Raw genomic sequence first — 22,844 nt, 5'->3', positions numbered from 1 at the left:
TGAAGGGAGAAATTCAGAAAATATATTTACTGAGAAGTTAAAGGAAGACAGTATTCCTGCTCCTCGCTCTGTTGGCAGTATTAAAATCAACTTTACCCCTCGAGTATTCCCAACAGCTCTTCGTGAATCACAAGTAGCAGAAGAGGAGGAGGTATATATACTTACTCTTGTTACAATTACCACAAATGAAAATACTTTATTTTTATTTCATCTATTGAAATTAGTACTGGTTCTGAATTTCTTAAGTATTTATTACACTAAAGAAATAACGTCATGAATATGTTTTAGAATTTCCTTATGAGAAAATATGTTTTGCAGATGTTTTTGGCTCCAGAATAGCGATAAGAGAATACCGACGTAACATATATGTACAGTAGGCCGGGTGCAGTGGCTCATGCCTGCAATCCCAGCACTTTGGGAGGCCGAGGTGGGTGGATCACTTGAGGTCAGGAGTTCAAGACCAACCTGACTAACATGGGGAAACTCCATCTGTACTAAAAATACAAAAATTAGCCTGGTGTGGTGGCGAGCACCTGTGATCCCAGCTACTAGTGGGGCTGGGGCAGGAGAATTGCTTGAACTTGGGATGTGGAGGTTGCAGTGAGCCGAGATTGCACCATTGTACTCCAGCCTGGGCAACAGAGTGAGACTTTGAATCAAAAAAAAAAAAAAAAAAAAAGCGGTCTTTTTGTTGTTGTTGTTTGTTTTAGAGATGGAGTTTTTGCTCTTGTTGCCCAGGCTGGAGTGCAGTGGGCACAATCTCAGTTCACTGCAACCTCCTCCTCCCAGGTTCAAACAATTCTCCTGCCTCAGCCTCCCTAGTAGCTGGGATTACAGGCATGCGCCAGCATGTCTGGCTAATTTTTTATATTTTTAGTGGAGATGGGGTTTCACCATGTTGGTCAGGCTGGTCTCAAACTCCTGACCTCAGGCGATCCACCCTGCTCGGCCTCCCAATGTGCTGGGATTATAGGCATGAGCCACCGTACCCAGCCAAGAACTGCATTTTTTTACTGCGAGGCTGAATTGATGCATCTTTGATTTGAAAAATTGTAGAAATAAGAAGATCCTTAAGACATAATGACAAGCCGGGCGTGGTGGCTCACGCCTGTAATTCTAGCACTTTGGGAGGCCGAGGTGGGTGGATCACCTGAGGTCAGGAGTTTGAGACCAGCCTGGCCAACATGGTGAAACCCCATCGCTATTAAAAATACAAAAATTAGTCCGGTGTGGTGGCAGGCACCTGTAATCCCAGCTACTCGGGAGGCTGAGGCAGGAGAATCACTTGAACCCGGGGGTCAGAGGTTGCAATGAGCCAAGATTGCACCATTTCACTCCAGCATGGGTGAAAGAGCGAAACTCTGTCTCAAAAAAAAAAAATAAAAATAAAAGACATAATGACAATATAAATAATTATTTCATATTATTAAACAAGGTATTTTCTATATTTGTAACATTTCTATAATTATACAGTTATAATTATTATTATTATTATTATTATTTTGTGGGATGGAGTCTCGCTCTGTCCCCTAGGCTGGAGTGCAGTGGCGCAATCTCCGCTCACTGCAAGCTCCACCTCCTGGGTTCATGCCATTCTCTTGCCTCAGCCTCCCGAGTAGCTGGGACTACAGGTGCCCACCACCACGCCCAGCTAATTTTCTGTAGTTTTTAATAGAGACGGGGTTTCACCATATTAGCCAGGATGGTCTCAATCTCCTGAACTTGTGATCCGCCCACCTCGGCCTCCCAAAGTGCTGGGATTACAGGTGTGAGCCACTGCACCCGGCCCATAGAATTATTTTTGAATTGTGTTTATACACATACACACACACACACACACACACCTTTTTTTTTTTTTTTTGAGTTGGGGGTCTTGCTCTGCTGCCCAGGCTGGAGTACAGTGGGACAATCATGGCTCACTGTAGCCTTGAACTCTTGGGCTCAAGTGACCTTCTGTATATTTTTCAGTACAGAAAAATGAAAATATAAAAGAATTTTAGATCAATATCCTGGATGAACATCGATGCAAAAATCCTCAATAAAATGCTGGCAAACCGAATGCAGCAGCACATCAAAAAGCTTATCCACCATGACCAAATGGGCTTCATCCCTGGGATGCAAGGCTGGTTCAACATACGCAAATCAGTAAACGTAATCCAGCATATAAACGGAACCAAAGATAAAAACCGCATGATTATCTCAACAGATGCAGAAAAGGCCTTTGACAAAATTCAACAGCACTTCATGCTAAAAACTCTCAGTAATCTAGATATTGATGGGAAGTATCTCAAAATAATAAGAGCTATTTATGACAAACCCACAGCCAATATCATACTGAATGGGCAAAAACTGGAAGCATTCTCTTTGAAAACTGGCACAAGACAGGGATGCCCTCTCTCACCACACCTATTCAACACAGCATAGTGTTGGAAGTTCTGGCCAGGGCAATCAGGCAGGAGAAAGAAATAAAGGGGCTCCCCTCTCACCTCTCCCCTCTCCCCTCTGCCCTCTCCCCTCTCCCCTCTGCCCTCTCCCCTCTCCCCTCTCCCCTCTCTCTTTCCACGGTCTCCCTCTGTTGCTGAGGCTGGACTGTACTGCCGTGATCTCGGCTTGCTGCCACCTCCCTGCCTCAGGCTCCCGTCATTCTCCTGCCTCGGCCTGCCCACTGCCTGGGATTGCAGGCACACACCGCCATGCCTGACTGGTTTTTGTATTTTTGGTGGAGACGGGGTTTCGCCCTGTTGGCCCGGCTGGTCTCCAGCTCCTGACCTCCAGCTCCTGATCTGCCCGCCTCGGCCTCCCGAGGTGCTGGGATTGCAGATGGAGTCTCACTCACTCAATGCTCAATGTTGCCCAGACTGGTGTGCAGTGGCATGATCTCGGCTCGCTACAACCTCCACCTCCCAGCCGCCTGCCTTGGCCTCCCAAAGTGCTAAGATTACAGCCTCTGCCCGGCCGCCACCCCATCTAGGAAGTGAGGAGCGTCTCTGCCTGGCCGCCCATCGTCTGGGATGTGAGGAGTGCCTCTGCCCGGCCGCCCAGTCTGGGATGTGAGGAGCGCCTCTGCCCGGCCGCCCCATCTGGGATGTGAGGAGCGCCTCTGCCTGGCCACCACCCTGTCTGGGATGTGAGGAGTGTCTCTGCCCAGCTGCCCCGTCTAGGAAGTGAGGAGCGCCTCTGCCCGGCTGCCCCATCTAGGAAGTGAGGAGCGCCTCTGCCTGGCCACCCCATCTGGGATGTGAGGAGCACCTCTGCCCGGCCACCCCATCTGGGAAGTGAGGAGCGCCTCTGCCTGGCCACCCCGTCTGGGATGTGAGGAGTGCCTCTGCCCGGCCACCCAGTCTGGGAAGTGAGGAGCGCCTCTGCCCGGCCACCTAGTCTGGGAGGTGAGGAGCACCTCTGCCCGGCCACCCATTGTCTGGGAAGTGAGCGCCTCTGCCTGGCCACCCCGTCTGGGATGTGAGGAGCGCCTCTGCCCGGCTGCCACCCCATCTGGGAAATGGGGAATGCCTCTGCCCAGCCGCCCCATCTGGGAACTGAGGAGCGCCTCTGCCCGGCTGCCCGGCTGAGAAGTGGGGAGCACCTCTGCCCGGCAGCCGCCCTGTCTGGGAAGTGAGGAGCGCCTCTGCCCGGCCGCCCCGTCTGGGAAGTGGGGAGTGCCTCTGTCCGGCTGCCCATCATCTGGGATGTGAGGAGTGCCTCTGCCTGGCCGCCACCCCGTCTGGGAAGTGGGGAGCACCTCTGCCCAGCTGCCCCATCTGGGATGTGAGGAGCACCTCTGCCCGGCCACCCCGTCTGGGATGTGAGGAGCACCTCTGCCCGGCTGCCCCGTCTGGGATGTGAGGAGCACCTCTGCCCGGCTGCCACCCCATCTGGGAAGCGGGGTGCACCTCTGCTCGGCCGCCCCGTCTGGAAGGTGAGGAGCGCCTCTGCCTGGCTGCCCTTCGTCTGGGAAGTGAGGAGCACCTCTGCCTGGCCGCCCCGTCTAGGATGTGAGGAGCACCTCTGCCCGACCGCCACCCCGTCTGGGAAGTGGGGAGCGCCTCTGCCCGGCCGCCCCGTCTGGGAAATGAGGAGCGCCTCTGCCCGGCTGCCCATCGTCTGGGATGTGAGGAGTGCCTCTGCCCGGCCACCCCGTCCGGGAAGTGAGGAGCGCCTCTGCCCAGCTGCCCCCCCCGTCTGGGATGTGAGGAGCGCCTCTGCCCGGCCGCCACCCCATCTGGGAAGTGGGGAGTGCCTCTGCCCGGCCGCCCCATCTGGGAGGTGAGGAGCGCCTCTGCCCGGCCGCCCCATCTGGGAGGTGAGGAGCGCCTCTGCCCGGCCGCCCCGTCTGGGAGGTGAGGAGCACCTCTGCCTGGCTGCCGCGTCTGGGAAGTGAGGAGCGCCTCTGCCCGGCTGCCCCATCTGGGATGTGAGGAGCGCCTCTGCCTGGCCGCCACCCCATCTGGGAAGCGGGAAGCGCCTCTGCCCAGCCGCCCCCTCTGGGAAGTGGGGAGCGCCTCTTCCCGGCCGCCCCGTCTGGGAGGTGAGCGCCTCTGCCTGGTGCCCTTCGTTTGGGAGGTGAGGAGCGCCTCTGCCTGGCCTCCCCATCTGGGAGGTGAGGAGCGCCTCTGCCTGGCCGCCCTGTGTGGGAGGTGAGGAGCGCCTCTGCCTGGCCGCCCCGTCTGGGAGGCGAGGAGCACCTCTGCCCGGCCGCCCTGTCTGGGAGGTGTACCCAACAGCTCCGAAGAGACAGCGACCATCGAGAACGGGCCATGATGATGATGGCGGTTTTGTGGAAAAGAAAACGGGGAAATGTGGGGAAAAGAAAGATCAGATTGTTACTGTGTCTGTGTAGAAAGAAGTAGACATAGGAGACTCCATTTTGTTCTGTACTAAGAAAAATTCTTCTGCTTTGGATGCTGTTAATCTATAACCTTACCCCCAACCCCGTGCACTCTGAAACATGTGCTGTGTCAACTCAGGGTTAAATGGATTAAGGGTGGTGCAAGATGTGCTTTGTTAAACAGACGCTTGAAGGCAGCATGCTCGTTAAGAGTCATCACCACTCCCTAATCTCAAGTACCCAGGGACACAAACACTGTGGAAGGCTGCCTAGGAAAACCAGAGACCTTTGTTCATGTGTTTATCTGTTGTCCTTCTCTCCACTATTATCCTATGACCCTGCCACATCCCCCTCTCTGAGAAACACCCAAGAATGATCAATAAATACTAAAAAAAAAAAAAAGAAAAGAAAAAAAAGAAAGGGTATTCAATTAGGAAAAGAGGAAGTCAAATTGTCCCTGTTTGCAGATGACATGATTGTATATTTAGAAAACCCCATCGTCTCAGCCCAAAATCTCCTTAAGCTGATAAGCAACTTCAGCAAAGTCTCAGGATACAAAATCAATGTGCAGAAATGACAAGCATTCTTATACACCAATAACAGACAAACAGAGAGCCAAATCATGAGTGAACTCCCATTCACAATTGCTTCAAAGAGAAAAAAATACCTAGGAATCCAATTTACAAGGGATGTGAAGGACCTCTTCAAGGAGAACTACAAACCACTGCTCAATGAAATAAAAGAGGACACAAACAAATGGAAGAACATTCCAAGCTCATGGATAGGAAGAATCAATATCGTAAAAATGGCCATGCTGCCCAAGGTAATTTATAGATTCAATGCCATCCCCATCAAGCTACCAATGACTTTCCCCAAAGAATTGGAAAACAAACTACTTTAAAGTTCATATGGAACCAAAAAAGAACCCACATTGCCAAGACAATCCTAAGCCAAAAGAACAAAGCTGGAGGCATCATGCCACCTGACTTCAAACTACACTACAAGGCTACAGTAACCAAAACAGCATGGTACTGATACCGAAACAGAGATATAGACCAATGGAACAGAACAGAGCCCTCAGAAATAATACCACACATCTACAACCATCTGATCTTTGACAAACCTGACAAAAACAAGAAATGGGGAAAGGATTCCCTATTTAATAAATGGTACTGGGAAAACTGGCTAGCCATATGTAGAAAGCTGAAACTGGATCCCTTCCTTACACCTTATACAGAAATTAATTCAAGATGGATAAAAGACTTAAATGTTAGACCTAAAACCATAAAAACCCTAGAAGAAAACCTAGACAATACCATTCAGGACATAGGCATGGGCAAGGACTTCATGTCTAAAACACCAAAAGCAATGGCAACAAAAGACAAAATTGACAAATGGGATCTAATTAAACTAAAGAGCTTCTGCACAGCAAAAGAAACTACCATCAGAGTGAACAGGCAACCTACAGAATGGGAGAAAATTTTTGCAATCTACTCATCTGACAAAGGGCTAATATCCAGAATCTACAAAGAACTCAAACAAACTTACAAGAAAAAAACAACCCCATCGAAACGTGGGTGAAGGATATGAACAGACACTTCTCAAAAGCAGACATTTATGCAGCCAACAGATACATGAAAAAATGCTCATCATCACTGGCCATCAGAGAAATGCAAATCAAAATCACAATGAGATACCATCTCACACCAGTTAGAATGGCGATCATTAAAAAGTCAGGAAACAACAGGTGCTGGAGAGGATGTGGAGAAATAGGAATACTTTTACACTGTTGGTGGGACTGTAAACTAGTTCAACCATTGTGGAAGACAGTGTGGCGATTCCTCAAGGATCTAGACCTAGAAATACCATTTGACCCAGCCATCCCATTACTGGGTATATACCCAAAGGACTATAAATCATGCTGCTATAAAGACACATGTACACGTATGTTTATTGCAGCACTATTCACAATAGCAAAGACTTGGAACCAACCCAAATGTCCATCAATGATAGACTGGATTAAGAAAATGTGGCAGTAATGTGTGCCATCCAGGGCTAGAGCAAGCGTGGCCCCACGGCCTGCACGGCCCTGAGCCATGCTGGGGAGCTGCGCCAGGCGCCTCCGCACGCTGGGGGCCCTTTGCCAGCTGCCACCGGTAGGAAGGCGCCTGTTGGGTAGTGAGCCGCGACCTGCGCTGAGGTCATTTTCTTCTGAGGAAGTCATTCTTAAGGACTATTCTGTCCCCAACCCCAGCTGGAACAAGGACCTAAGACTGCTCTTTGACCAGTTTATGAAGAAATGTGAAGACGGCTCCTGGAAACGTTTGCCTTCATATAAACGTACACCTACTGAAAGGATTCAAGACTTTAAAACCCATTTTCTTGACCCAAAGCTTATGAAAGAAGAACAAGTGTCACAGGCCCAGCTCTTCGCCAGAAGCTTTGCTGATGGCCTGGGCTTTGAATACGTGATGTTCTACAATGACGTTGAGAAAAGGATGGTTTGCTTATTTCAAGGAGTCCCTTACCTAGAAGGACCACCTGGATTGATTCATGGAGGTGCCATTGCAACCATGATTGATGCTACTGTTGGTATGTGTGCAATGATGGCTGGGGGAATTGTCATGACTGCCAATCTCAGCATCAGTTGTAAAAGACCTATCCCTCTTTGTTCTGTTGTTACGATAAATAGCCAACTTGATAAAGTTGAAGGAAAGAAATTTTTTGTTTCCAGTAATGTTCAGAGTGTTGATGAGAAGACCCTATATTCAGAGGCGACAAGCTTACTTATAAAGCTGAATCCTGCTAAAAGTCTGACATAAAGAGCTGCTGGTGAACTCCATCTCATTCTCTCCCCTCCAGAAGAAGCAGTTGTCCCCCGAATACTCTGCTCCCTCACTGCTGAATCCCTGTAGGGAGAAGCCTGCCAAGAGTGACCTTCCGAAACAGCCTTCTGAATACAAGGAGGATTCAGTTTCCATCTTCCCAACTTTTTAACACAGAAACACTTCCTGCGAGCATTTCGACAACTCTCAGTCAGGGCGCTGTGGCTCACGCCTATAATCCCAGCACTTTAGGAGGCCAAGGCGGGTGGATTGCCTGAGCTCAGGAGTTCAAGATCAGTCTGGACAACACGATGAAACCCCGTCTCTACTAAAATACGAAAAATTAGCCGGGCATGGTGGCAGTGCGCCTGTAGTCCCAGCTACTCAGGAGGCTGAGGCAGGAGAATTGCTTGAACCCGGGAGGCGGAGGTTGCAGTGAGCCAAGATCATGCCACATCACTCCAGCCTGGGCAACAGAACGAGAACCCATCTCAAAACAAAACAAAACAAAAAAAACTCTGTCTCCTTAGGATGTGTGACCTGCTCCACTGCGGACTGGAGAAATAAATGTTTATTGAAACTTTTCCTGCAAACTTGAAAATGCTAGAAAACCAAGCATGAAGAATAAATACATGGCAGGGAAGACACAGACATGTGCATATGTATATACATTATAAGTTAGTAAGTTAGAAAGCTAGCTTTGTTGTATCTGAACACATGAATCTTTTTGGTCAGAGTAGGAAGCACAGCCAAATTCTATAGGAATGAATACCTCAAATCTGTTGTCTGGGATTCTAGAGATTAAACCACTGTGCCATTTAAAAAAGAAAAAAGAAAATGTGGCACATAGACACCATGGAATACTATGCAGCCATAAAAAAGGATGAGTTCATGTCCTTTGTAGGGACATGGATGAAGCTGGAAACCATCATTCTCAGCAAACTATTGCAAGGACAAAAAACCAAACACCGCATGTTCTCACTCATAGGTGGGAATTGAACAATGAGAACACTTGGACACAGGAAGGGGAACATCACACACCGGGGCCTGTTGGGTGGTGGGGGCGGGGGATAGCATTAGGAGATACACCTAATGTAAATGACGAGTTAATGGGTGCAGCACACCAACATGGCACATGTATACATATGTAACAAACCTGCACGTTTTGCACATGTACCCTAGAACTTAAAGTATAATTAAAAAAAAGAAAAATGAAAATATTATAACCCAGAAAGATAAAATAATAATCACATGGGCTGGGCATGGTGGCTCACGCCTGTAATCCCAGCACTTTGGGAGGCCGAGGTGGGCAGATCACAAGGTCAGGAGTTCGAGACCAGCCTGGCCAATATGGTGAATCCCCGTCTCTACTAAAAATACAAAAATTGGCCGGGCATGGTGGCACACGCCTGTAATCCTAGCTGTTCAGGAGGCTGAGGCAGGAGAATTGCTTGAACCCAGAAGGCGGAGGTTGCGGTGAGCTGAGATCATGCCACTGCACTCCAGCCTGGGGGACAGAGTGCGACTGTCTCAGAAAAAAAAAATTAATAATAATAATATCATATGAACTCCCAGAAAGCAAGAAATTTGGCTAGAAATTTTATCTGTTGTATTTCCACCAGCTATTGAGGTTTAAAAAAAAGTTTAAGGGCGGGCACGGTGGCTCAAGCCTGTAACCCCAGCACTTTGGGAGGCCAAGGTGGGTGAATCACAAGGTCAGGAGTTTGAGACCAGCCTGGCCCATATGGTGAAACCCCGTCTCTACTAAAAATACAAAAATTTAGCTGGGCATGGTGGCGTGTGCCTGTAGTCCCAGCTATTTGGGAGGCTGAGGCAGAAGAATCACTTGAACCCAGGAGGCGGAGGGTACAGTGAACCGAGATTGTGCTACTGTACTCCAGCCTGGGCAGCTGAGTGAGACTCTGTCTCAAAAAGAAAAAAAAGTTTAATAATGTATAAATATGGCCAGGTGCAGTGGCCCACGCCTGTAATCCCAGCACTTTGGGAGGCCGAGGTGGGCAGATCACAAGGTCAGGAGATCGAGACCAGGGTGAAACCTCATCTCTACTAAAAATACAAAAAATTAGCCGGGTGTGGTGGCGGGTGCCTGTAGTCCCAGCTACTTGGGAGGCTGAGGCAGGAGAATGGTGTGAACCTGGGAGGCAGAGCTTGCAGTGAGCCAAGATCGTGCCACTGCACTCCAGCCTGAGTGACAGAGCAAGACTCCGTCTGAAAAATATATATATATAAATATTGCAAGATTAAAATCACCATCACTGGCCAGGCGTGGTGGCTCACGCCTATAATCCCAGCACTTTGGGATTCCGAGGTGGGTGGATCACGAGGTCATGTGTTCAATACCAGCCTGGCCAAAATAGTGAAACCCTGTCTCTACTAAAAATACAAAAATTAGCCAGGCATGGTGGCACACGCCTGTAATCCCAGCTACTCGGGAGGCTGAGGCAGGAGAATCACTTGAACCTGGGAGGTGAAGGTTACAGTGAGCCGAGATTGCGCCACTTGCACTCCAGCCTGGGTGACAGAGCAAGATAAAAAAAAAAAAATTACCACCATCAAGTAGTACGTTAATCTGCTCTGGCTGCTATAAACAAAATACCATAGACTGGGTGGCTTAAACAATAAACAGTCATTTCTCATAGTTCTGGAGGCTGGGAAATCCAAGATCAGGGTGCCAGCATGATTCTTGGTAGGGGTGCTCATCATAACTTGCAGACAACCACTTTCTCACTGTGTCCACATGGGGGAGCTCTGATCTCTTTCTCTTCTTATAAGGATAAACTCATTTTGGGAGCTCTCCTCTCATGACCTAAACCTCATTACCTCTCAGAGGCCCCACTTCCAAATACCGATTCACACTGATGGTTATGGCTTCAGTATATCAATTTGGAGGAGAGGTGGAGAAGACACAAACACTCAGTGCATAGCAAATAATATTTCCATCCACTGGAGGAAGATGGAAAATCTAAAAGGAAATGTTAATTAAAAAAAGACCTTTTTATTCTTCATAAGACTTCTTTCTCATTCTAGTGGCTGCACAAACAAGCTGAGGCACGAAGAGCAATGAATACTGACATAGCTGAACTTTGCGATTTAAAAGAAGAAGAAAAGAACCCAGAATGGTTGAAGGATAAAGGAAAGTAAGTTGTTTGAACTCTGATCATGAGCTTTATCATGTATGAAGACATTAGCAGTTATCATAGGACGAGTATGGTGGCTCATGCCTGTAATCCCAGCCCTTTGGGAGGCCGAGTTGGGATGATAACTTGAAGCCAGAAGTTCGAGACCAACCTGGGCAACAAAGCGAGATTTTGTCTCTACAAAAAAACAAACAAATAAAACATTAGCCTGGTGTGGTGGTGAGCACCTGTAGTCCCAGCTACTCAGAAGGCTGAGGCGGGAGGATCCCTCAAGCCCAGGAGTTCATGGCTGCAGTGAGCTATGATTGTGCCACTGCACTCCAGTCTGGGCAACAGAGTGAGACCCTGTCTTTGAACAAACAAAGTAGTTATCACATTCTCTAGATATTTTGTCTGTTTGTGTGTTGTTGGAGAAAGATAATGCAAATAAGCAAATAAGGTAGACAGGGCCTCCATATTTTAAAAGTCAGATAACAAGGCAATGAGGCTCTAATTTTATTTTTTTATTTAAATGTCATAAAAATGAAAAAAATTACATCTTTTGGAATGCTTATTAAAATTCCTTTTAAAATCCGTTTTACATTTGACATAAGTCCTTTCTGATGTCTCCCATAAAAATGGGCTTTTTGCAAAGCTACAGCTGTTTTGATTATTCTTATCCATTTTTTTTCTTTTTTTTCTTTTTGTGAGATAGAGTCTCATTTTATCACCCAGGCTGGAGTGTAGTGGTGCAGTCTCAGCTCACTGCAACCTCTACCCGCCAGGTTCAAGCAGTTCTTCTGCCTCAGCCTCTCAAGTAGCTGGGATTACAGGCATCCACCGCCACACCTGGTGAATTTTTTTGTATTTTTAGTAGAGACAGGGTTTCACCATGTTGGTCAAGCTGGTCTTGAACTCCTGACCTCTAGTGATTCATCCACCTCAGTCTCCCAAAGTGCTGGGATTACAGGCATGAGCCCTGGTGTGGGACCTATTCAAATCCATTTCTAAAGATTACCATCTTACTGCCTTCCAGGTCAGTGATGTAAACACAAAAAAGATTACCATATTATCCCAGAAATTATCTTATATCTGGGCAGTCGTTTTATTCATTTGTATATGGATTTTTTTTTTTTTTTTTTTTGAGACAAAGTCTCGCTCTTGGTCCCGAGGCTGGAGTGTGATGGCACAATCTTGGCTCAATGCAAACTCTGCCTCCCAGGTTCAAGCGATTCTCCTGCCTCAGCCTCCTCAGTAGCTGGGATTACAGGCGCCGGCCACTACGCCCAACTAATTTTTGTTTCACCATGTTGGCCAGGCTGGTCTCAAACTCCTGACCTCAGGTGATCCGCGCACTTTGACCTCCCAAAGTGCTGGGATTACGGGCGTGAGCCACTGCACCCGGCCATGAATATTTTAACATACTGATCAAAAACAGTGAATTCTGGTATATTCTGAGTGGCAATTTGTGTTCATATTTTGAGGCGGCTATAGATATTATTTATTGTATTTCATCATATACACTTCTGTGTTTATTTTCCTATTACTTATTACTTCTATAACAAACTACCACCAAGTGGCTTAAAACAACACAAATTTATTATCTTATAGTTCTGTAATTCAGAAGTCCAAAATGAGTTTCACTGGGCCAAAATTAGGTGTCAACTGCATTCCTTTTGAAGGCTCTAGGAGAAAAGCTATTTTCTTAAATTTCCAGCTTCTAAGCTGTTTGCATTCCTTGAATTGTGGCTCCCCAGCCACTGATTGCGTTATTCTGACCTCTGCTTCCATGATCTCCTTTTCTGACTCTCCTGCCTCCTTCTACCTTTTATAAGGCCTCTTGTGTTTATGTAAGTCCCACCTACATCATCCAGGGTACTCTCTCCATCAAACTCTTTAACTTATTCACATCTGCAAAGTCCTTTTTGCCATGTTAGGTAACATTCATAGGTTCTGGGATTAGAATATGGACATCTTTTTTGGGGGGGCGGGGGGCATTATCTGTCTACCACAATATCTATATTTTTCCTTTCTTTCTACTTTTTCTTGGTCTTTTCTCTTGTCTGTTACAACAGCAGGGATTGTTTTGTGGCATTTAGCTGGAGTTGGCAATTTTTCTGAAGGTTAGAAGCCTGGAACTGACAGGTTGGTTCTTCTAACTCCCAAGAGTAAAACCATATATAATCTTTCCTCCTCTTTCTCTTCTTCCTTTCTTCCTTCCTTTTCATTTATTCAGCCATTAAATAAGCAATTATTGATTGCTTGCTATTTGCCAGACTATAGGCACTTAACAACAGAAATCAGGAGGAGAGAGACGTACACAAATATTTAAAACACTGTGTGGGAAGTACAATAACATGGATAAGAACAAGGTAATAGGGCCGGGTGCGGTGGCTCACGCCTGTAATCCCAGCACTTTGGGAGGCTGAGGCGGGCGGATCACCTGAGGTCGGGAGTTCACCAGACTGAACAACAAGGAGAAACCCTGTCTTTACTAAAAGTACAAAATTAGCTGGGTGTGGTGGCGCATACCTGCAATCCCAGCTACTCGGCGCATACCTGTAATCCCAGCTACTCGGGAGGCTGAGGCAGGAGAATTGCTTGAACCTGGGAGGTGGAGGTTGCGGTGAGTCGAGATCGTGCCACTGCACTCCAGCCTGGGCGACAGAGTGAGACTCCATCTCAAGATAAAAAGAAAATTTCTGGCCAGGCACAGTGGCTCACGCCTGTAATCCCAGCACTTTGAGAGGCCAAGATGGGTAGATTACTTGAGTTCAGGATTTTGAGACAAGCCTGGCCAATATGGTGAAACCCAATTTCTACTAAAAATGTAAAAATTGGCTGGGCACGGTGGCTCACTCCTATAATCCCAGCACTCTGGGAGGCCGAGGTGGGTGGATCACCTGAGGTCAGGATTTCGATACCAGCCTGGCCAACATGGCGAAACCCCATCTCTACTAAAAATACAAAAATTAGCTGGGCATGGTGGCAGGTGCCTGTAATCCCAGCTACTGAGGAGGCTGAGGCAGGAGAATCGCTTCAACCCGGGAGGTGGAGGTTGCAGTGAGCCGAGATCGCGCCATTGCACTCCAGCCTGGGCAACAAGAGCGAAACTCTGTCTCAAAAAAAAAAAAAAAAAATTAGCTGAGTGTGGTGGCGGGCGCCCATAATCCCAGCTACTCAGAGGCGGAGGCAGGAGAATCGCTTGAACCAAGGAGGTGGAGGTTGCAGTGTGCTGAGATCGAGCCACTGTACTCCAGCCTGGGTGACAGAGCAAGACTCCATCTAAAAAAAAGAATAAGAAAAAGAATTGGGCCCTTTCCTAATATCATGTACAAAAAGAACTCAAAATCGATCAAAGACCTAAATGTAAGGACTAAACTGTAAAACTCTTAGAAGAGAACACAGGGTGCTTCCTTACACTGGATTTGGTAATGTTTCCTGGATATGACACCAAAACCATAGGCAACAAAAGAAAAAATGATTAAGTTGGACCACATCAAAATTAAAAACTTTTGTGCATTGAAGACACTATAAATAGAGTAAAAAGGCAACCCACAAAATAGAGAAAATATTTGCAGATCCAGAATATATATGAACTACTACTCAACAACAAAATAAAAAACCTAATTAAAAAATGGGCAGAGAGGCCAGGTGCAGTGGCTCACACCTATAATCCCAGCTTTTTGGCAGGCCAAGGTGGGTGGATCACCTGAGGCCAGGAGTTTGAGACCAGCCTGGCCATCATGGTGAAACCCTGTCTCTACTAAAAATACAAAAACTAGTCAGGCATTGTGGCGCACACCTGTAATCCCAGCTAATCTGAGTCTCAGAGGCATGAGAATCACTTAAACCTGGGAGGTAGAGGTTGCAGTGAGCTGAGATGGCACCACTGAACTCCATTCTGGGCAATTTAGCAAGACTGCTCAAAAAAATAATAATAACTTAAAAAATAATAATAATGGGCCGGGCGCGGTGGCTCACGCCTGTAATCCCAGCACTTTGGGAGGCCGAGGCGGGCGGATCACGAGGTCAGGAGATCGAGACCATCCTGGCTAACACGGTGAAACCCCGTCTCTACTAAAAATACAAAAAATTAGCCAGGCGTGGTAGCGGGCGCCTGTAGTCCCAGCTACTCGGGAGGCTGAGGCAGGAGAATGGCGTGAACCCGGGAGGCGGAGCTTGCAGTGAGCCGAGATCGCGCCACTGCACTCCAGCCTGGGCGACAAAGCGAGACTCCGTCTCAAAAAAAAAAAAAAAAAATAATAATAATAATAATAATGGGCAAAGAACTTAAATAGGCATTTCTCCAAGAAGAGAGACAAATGGCTAGTAAATATAAAAAGATGTTTAACATCACTAACCATTTGGGAAATGTCTTATCAAAATCACTATGAGATGCCACTTCACACCCATTAGGATGGCTACTCAGAAAAAAAACAGAAAATAACAAGTGTTAGTGAGGATGTGGAGAAATTAGAATCCTGTGCACTGTTGGTAGAGGTGTTGAATGATCTAGCTGCTATGGAAAACACTATTGTGGTTCCCAAAAAAGTAAAAATAGGGCCGGGCGCAATGGCTCACGCCTGTAATCCCAGCACTTTGGGAGGCTGAGGCGGGCGGATCACGAGGTCAGGAGATCGAGACCATCCTGGCTAACATGGTGAAACCCCGTCTCTACTAAAAATACAAAAAATTAGCCGGGCGTGGTAGCGGGCGCCTGTAGTCCCAGCTACTCGGGAGGCTGAGGCAGGAGAATGGCGTGAACCCGGGAGGCGGAGCTTGCAGTGAGCCGAGATCGCGCCACTGCACTCCAGCCTGGGCGACAAAGCGAGACTCCGTCTCAAAAAAAAAAAAAAAATAATAATAATAATAATAATAATAATGGGCAAAGAACTTAAATAGGCATTTCTCCAAGAAGAGAGACAAATGGCTAGTAAATATAAAAAGATGTTTAACATCACTAACCATTTGGGAAATGTCTTATCAAAATCACTATGAGATGCCACTTCACACCCATTAGGATGGCTACTCAGAAAAAAAACAGAAAATAACAAGTGTTACTGAGGATGTGGAGAAATTAGAATCCTGTGCACTGTTGGTAGAGGTGTTGAATGATCTAGCTGCTATGGAAAACACTATTGTGGTTCCCAAAAAAGTAAAAATAGGGCCGGGCGCAATGGCTCACGCCTGTAATCCCAGCGCTTTGGGAGGCCGAAGCGGGCAGATCACCTGAGGTCGGGAGTTCGAGACCAGTCTGACCAACATGGAGAAACCCCATCTCTAGTAAAAATACAAAATTAGCCAGGCGTGGTGGTACATGCCTGTAATCCCAGCTACTCAGGAGGCTGACGCAGGAGAATCGTTTGAACCTGGGAGGTAGAGGTTGCGGTAAGCCAAGATCGCACCATTGCACTCCAGCCTGGGCAACAAGAGTGAAACTCTGTCTCAAAAGACAAACAAACAAACAAAAAACAAAGACTTTGCATTTTGAAGAAATCCTTTAATCGTGTACATCTCTTTATTTGAAGAGAATTTTGGAACATTTAAACTGAAAGAGTATATCCATTGCAAGTAACCAAAAAACCCAATTTTTTTATATTGAAAGGAATTTATTGTCTTATATAACTAAACAGCTAAAGGTGTTTTCTATTTCAAGTAAAGCTTGATCCAGCAGCTTAACTGTATCATGAAGGGCTCAGTTTCTTTCTGCCTTTTTATTCCTTTCATATTTCCATAGTATCAGCTTTATTCTAATGCCAGCTCTTCCCACGGTGTTAAAAACGGTCAGCAACAATGTGGGCTATGTGACTTCTTCACTTATATCCAGCAGGGGGAGAAATTTGCCCAACTTTTCATTCTTCAACTTTGAAACCAACCCACAGGCTTCATCCTAAATAGAACGATATAGGTCACACGAGCCCATCCCTGAGGCAATTACTGGAGCAAAAATAATGCAAATATGCCTACTGGCTTAAATTACTAATGTCTACCCTTGGAGGTGGGAGTGAGGTCCATTCCATTCAAATGACAGGCTGGTATATGTGAAAAGAGATGGATTCAGTGCAGCCAACGTTTACCCTAAAGAGAATGCAAAAAGAGGTAAGCCATCCTCTTTGTCAAATACAATTAGATATTATTTCTGTGTTTCTGTTTCAATGTTAAATTGTTTTTCTTCTCTGTTTTTGTCTCATTAGCAAATTGTTTGCAACAGAAAACTATTTGGCAGCTATCAATGCATATAATTTAGCCATAAGACTAAATAATAAGATGCCACTATTGTATTTGAACCGGGCTGCTTGCCACCTAAAACTAAAAAACTTACACAAGGCTATTGAAGATTCTTCTAAGGTATGGATATCTATGTATGATATATGGTGCTTTAAATATATCCTTCTATTAATTGGTTTAAATGATGATCTTTTTCTGTTCAATTGAAATAATTGAGATGCAAAGATTTTAAAGATTGTCTTTCTTATTGAATCTTTTTTTTTTTTAACTGATTTTTTACTAATGGACAAGGAACTGGTGTTTTTTTGTGACTTCTATGAATAGTTAGTTAGATTAAAAATCAGCTGTTACTGGCCGGGCGCAGTGGGTCTCGCTATATTGCACAGGCAGGTCTCGAACTCCTGGGCTCAAGCTATCCTCCCGCCTCTGCCTCCCTGAGAGCTGGGATTACAGACGTGAGCCACCGCGCCCGGCACCCAGCCCAGATATCTCTACAATCATTTTCTCATTTGCAGGGTAACTTAGTATATTCTACTTTCCATTACTAATATTTCATGTGTATGTCTTGAACTTCTACAGCTTTTTCTTTTTTCCATGTCAAGATAACTTGTTTTAAGGGCATATCATGTGCAAAATCTCTTAGGTAGCTTCTTGAGATTGAGGATATGGAGGACACAACCAAGTCTTCATCACTTTGATATCATACTACTTTTATGATCCAGTTTTTCTTTGACTCTCACAATGCAAACAAATATTTGTTGAATGAATGAATAAGCTGAATCACCCAATCTGAATACAAAATCCCACAAATGCTATTTAATAATTCCTACTGGTAAAAATAAAGCTGTGGAGATGTGAAATGATAAGCTGAATAATAACCTTGGAGGGGTATTAATCCCATATAGGAACAACTGAAAAATTCCTTAAGTTGTTCAACACATCTCTTCTGGAAAACCTGATAATAATTATTTGTTTTTTATATATATAAATATATATTATATATATTTATATATATAAAAATATATATATTATATATTTATATTATATATTATATATAAATATATTACATATTTATATATAAATATATAATATATAACAAATATATATAATTGTTTTATAAAAACAATTATATATATTTATATATAAAAAATAATTATATATATATTTGTTTTATATATATAATATATTTATATTTGCTAAATTCCTGTACCAGCTAAGCTAAAAATTTAGGTGAGTGCTTGAGGCCATTTTTTTTTTTTTTTTTGAGACGAGGTCTTGCTCTGTTGCCCAGGCTGGAGTACAGGGGCACAATTTCGGCTCACTGCAAGCTCCGCCTCCCGGGTTCACGCCATTCTCCTGCCTCAGCGTCCGGAGTAGCTGGGACTGAAGGCGCCCACCATCATACCCGGCTAATTTTTTGTATTTTTAGTAGAGACGGGGTTTCACCGTGTTAGCCAGGATGGTCTCGATCTCCTGACTTCGTGATCCGCCCGCCTGGGCCTCTGCCCGCCTGGGCCTCCCAAAGTGCTGGGATTACAGGCATGAGCCACCACACCCGGCCGAGGCCTTTTGTGTGTGTGTGTGTTTGTGTGAGACAAAGTCTCACTCTGTCACCAGGCTGGAGTGCAGTGGTGCGTTCTTGGCTTATTGCAACCCCTGCCTCCCGGATTCAAGTGATTCTCCTGCCTCAGCCTCCTGAGGAGCTGGGATTACAGGTGCCCGCTACCACATCTGGCTAGTTTTTGTATTTTTAGTAGAGACAGGGTTTTGCCATGTTGGCCAGGCTGGCCTCAAGCTCCTGACTTTGGGTGATCTGCCCACCTCAGCCTCCGAAAGTGCTGGAATTACAGGCGTGAGCCACCAGGCCCACCCGAGGCTTATTTTAAAATTAGAATTTTTACCATGTTTTTGCTTGTTTGTTTTTTGTTTTTGTTTTTGTTTTTTTTTGAGACGGATTCTCGCTCTGTCACCCAGGCTGGAGTGTGGTGGCGCGATCTCGGCTCTCTGCAAGCTCTGCCTCCCTGGTTCAAGCAATTCTCCCGCCTCAGCCTCCCAAGTAGCTAGGACTACAGGTGTGCACCACCACAGCCAGATAATTTTTGTATTTTTTTTTAGTAGAGAGGGGTCTCGCCATGTTGGCCAGGCTGGTCTCAAAATCCTGACTTCAGGTGATCCACCTACCTCGGCCTCCCCAAGTGTTGGGATTACAGGCGTGAGCCACCATGCCCAGCCTTTTGCTTGTTTAAATTAAGAAATTATAACTTTCTTGTAATAATTATATATATTTTGTAAGGCACTGGAATTATTGATGCCACCTGTTACAGACAATGCTAATGCAAGAATGAAGGCACATGTACGACGTGGAACAGCATTCTGTCAACTAGAATTGTATGTAGAAGGTAAGGAATTGATAGAAATGGTTTAAGTCCCAAGTTATACTCTGAAAAAAATGTCATTGGAATTATTTAAGATTGTGACTTTTAAGGACTCCATTTTAAAATATTTTTAGCATTTAATTTATTCTTAGTAATGTCTGCAGTATATCTGACAATACATGATTTCTAAATTATATTTTAAAAATTCATTGTAGAAGAGAATTAAAATAAGTGTAAACAACAAGTTTCAGTCTAGAAAAATGCTATATTAGCTGGGTGCAGAGGCTCATGCCTGTAATCCCAGCACTTTGGGAGGCAGAGGCGGGTGGATCACCTGAGGTCGGGAGTTCGAGACCAGCCTGACCAACATGGAGAAACCCTCTACTAAAAACACAAAATTAGCTTGGCGTAGTGGCACATGCCTGTAATCCCAGCTACTTGGGAGGCTGAGGCAGGAGAATCCCTTGAACCCGGGAGGCGGAGATTGCGGTGAGCCGAGATCATGTCATTGCACTCCAGCCTGGGCAACAACAGCGAAACTCCTTCTCAAAAAAAAAAAATGCTATATTACCAGACAACTCTTCATAGAAACATGTGTGATAAATGCTGGGTGTGGTGCTTCACGCCTATAATCCCAGGAACTGGGGAGGCTGAGGTGGAAGGATGGCTTGAGGCCAGGAGTTTGAGACCAGCTTGGGCAACATAGTGAGACCCTGTCTCTTAAAAAAAAAAAATACATGATAGGCTGGGTGTGGTGGCTTATGCCTGTAATCTCAGCACTTTGGGAGGCCGAAGCAGGTGGATCACAAGGTCAGGAGATCAAGACCATCCGGGCTAACACGGTGAAACCCCGTCTCTACTAAAAATACAAAAACAAAATTAGCCAGGTGTGGTGGCGGGCGCCTGTAGTCCCAGCTACTTGGGAGACTGAGGCTGGAGAATGGCGTGAACCCGGAAGGCAGAGCTTGCAGTGAGCCAAGTTCACGCCACTGCGCTACAGCCTGGGTGACAGAGCAAGACTCTGTCTCCAAAAAAAAAAAAGATAAAATATATAAATGATTTGAGATATCATGGATATTTATCTCAGAGAGCTTCTTCGGTCATACCCTGTATGTATGTATGTATTTGTGTGTGTGTGTGTGTGTATACACACACCTAAGCTCGGAAATAACTGATCCACCATAGTGCATGCACATTGCTTATATTTGTTAGATTGTATTAAGGTCTGTAATTTAGCTCTATGTATACAGAAAATATAGCATTTATTTTATTTTATTTTAATATATTTAGGGGCCGGGCACAGTGGCTCACACCTGTTGTAATCCCAGCACTTTGGGAGGCCAAGGTGGGTGGATCATGAGGTCAGGAGATCGAGGCCATCCTGGCTAACACGGTGAAACCCCATCTCTACTAAAAATACAAAAAATTAGCCAGGTGTGGTGGCAGGTGCCTGTAGTGCCAGCTACTTGGGAGGCTGAGGCAGAAGAATGGTGTGAACCCAGGAGGCAGAGCTTGCAGTGAGCCGAGATCATGCCACTGCACTCCCGCCTGGGCAACAGAAGGAGACTCCGTCTCAAAAAAAAAAGATGGGAATCTAATTTAAAACTTGGTACTTGTTCTGAACCATGCTACTAGTGGTTATTTTTATTTTAAACAACTATTGTCTAGATAAAAGAAGTGCTAATAAAATATTTATTGTATTAATCATCATTGCTATATAAACACAGGCCTACAGGATTATGAAGCGGCACTTAAGATTGATCCATCCAACAAAATTGTACAAATTGATGCTGAGAAGATTCGGAATGTAATTCAAGGAACAGAACTAAAATCTTAATGACTATTAGAAGTAACTAAGTATTGTTATAAGTTTTTTAAAAACAACTGAGGCATCTTTGTACATATTATGGCCAGTTGTACAGAATCGCTTTCTGTTTAGTACTTTAGTTCTGTTGAGGGCAAAATATTATAAATCTATAGAAAATAAACTGTTTGACTTGAATCATTTCTGAATAAGTAAATCTAAATAAGAATCTATTTTAATTCCTTATTTCTTCATATTAATACATACGTATACTTTTTTGTGTTACTAAATTAAGCTTGCCCTTGTAACAAAATATGTTTTGGTATAGTTACCAGGACACTTACTGATTAATTTTTAACAAGGTAGAATTTTAAAATAAAAGATTTATAAGTAACTTTTGTTTGTATTAATATACCATTTAATTGACTGAATGGTTGACTTTGGTATAATAAATATTGACAGGTTTTCCCTTCGTTTCCAACTGCACAGAACCTTATTTTTTTGTTTAATACTTCTCTAATGCTTGTTGTTCAAGATTAGACCAGTTCAGCCTAGTATGAAACAACTGTTTAGAAAACCTTATATTCAACTTCATTTATAGGCTGTGCACCTGAAAACTGATCATATTTCATAACACTATCTGGTGAAGATAAATTTTCGAGTGAAATAGTTTTCTAGTACCTCCAAGTAGACAAGGGGGAGAAAAGACAGCAAAGTGTAAGATATTAACCTGGAATATTATGGTATTGGTATTGGACTGCACTATCATTTGTGTTGTATCACTGGGATTATGCAAGTGTTAAGCACAATAGCACAGCTTCCCTTTTGCTTGTAGTTACTGTAATTCTCTAATTAAATTTTAAAGGTTTTTTTTTTTTTTTTTTTTGAGACGGAGGAAGTCTCCCTCTGTTGCCCAGGCTGGAGTGCAATGGCGCGATCTCGGCTCACTGCAAGCTCTGCCTCCTGGGTTCAGGCCATTCTCCTGCCTTAGCCTCCTGAGTAGATGGGACTACAGGCACCTGCCACCACGCCTGACTAATTTTTTGCATTTTTAGTAGAGACGGGGTTTCACCATGTTAGCCAGGATGGTCTCAATCTCCTGATTTCGTGATCCACCCGCCTTGGCCTCCCAAAGTGCTGGATTACAGGTGTGAGCCACCACGCCCAGCCTTTTTTTTTTTTTTTCTTGAGACAGAGTTTCACTCTTGTTGCCCAGGCTGGAGAGCAGTGGCCTGATCATAGCTCACTGCATCCTCCACCTCCCAGGTTCAAGGGATTCTCCTGCCTCAGGCCTCCTGAGTAGCTGAGATTACAGGCACCACCACGCCTGATTAATTTTTTGTATTTTTAGTAGAGACAGGGTTTCATCATGTTGGCCAGGTTGGTCTCGAACTGCTGACCTCAGGTGATCCACCCGCCTCGGCCTCCCAAAGTGCAGGGATTACAGGCATGAGCCACCGCGCCCGGCCTTATTTATTTATTTTTGAGATGTAGTCAGGCTCTGTAACCCAGGCTTTAGTGCAGTGGTGCAATCTCGGCTCACTGCAACCTCCGTCTCCTGGGTTCAAGCAATTCTCCTGCCTCAGCCTTCCAAGTAGCTGGGATTACAGGTGCGTGCCACCACATCTGGCTAATTTTTGTATTTTT

At 45.1% G+C, this 22,844-nt stretch overlaps 2 protein-coding genes across 12 annotated transcripts in view; both read left to right on the top strand.

Moving 5' to 3' along the window:
• The window catches only part of DNAAF4 (dynein axonemal assembly factor 4), an 88,712-nt gene that overhangs the window by 48,430 nt on the left and 17,438 nt on the right, over window positions 1-22,844 (top strand). For 2 of the 11 annotated variants that reach the window (XR_004666523.4, XR_010109923.1), the window contains exons 5-8: window positions 6-151; window positions 10,699-10,808; window positions 16,985-17,138; window positions 19,343-19,417. Coding sequence is in view for 7 of the 11 variants with exons in the window: in XM_034938791.4 (XP_034794682.1) it covers window positions 6-151; window positions 10,699-10,808; window positions 16,985-17,138; window positions 19,312-19,417; window positions 21,121-21,230 (626 nt within the window). In the remaining 4 variants the exon portion in view is untranslated. Of the gene's footprint in view, window positions 1-5; window positions 152-10,698; window positions 10,809-16,672; window positions 16,890-16,984; window positions 17,139-19,311; window positions 19,418-20,683; window positions 21,078-21,120; window positions 21,410-22,844 lie in introns of those variants that run through there. The other 9 variants (XM_055098535.2, XM_008953185.5, XR_004666522.3 and 6 more) reach the window with 8 other exon arrangements.
• Window positions 4,906-10,514, top strand: LOC100969253 (acyl-coenzyme A thioesterase THEM4-like). The gene has a single exon (XM_055098539.2). It carries the CDS (start codon window positions 6,922-6,924, stop codon window positions 7,645-7,647), a length of 726 nt encoding a protein of 241 aa, XP_054954514.2. The 5' UTR covers window positions 4,906-6,921; the 3' UTR covers window positions 7,648-10,514.

This window comes from Pan paniscus, chromosome 16 (assembly GCF_029289425.2).
Source record: "Pan paniscus chromosome 16, NHGRI_mPanPan1-v2.0_pri, whole genome shotgun sequence".
Taxonomy (NCBI): domain Eukaryota; kingdom Metazoa; phylum Chordata; class Mammalia; order Primates; family Hominidae; genus Pan; species Pan paniscus.
Note: the sequence above shows the minus strand (reverse complement) of the source record. Positions and strands in the feature narration are given on the sequence as shown.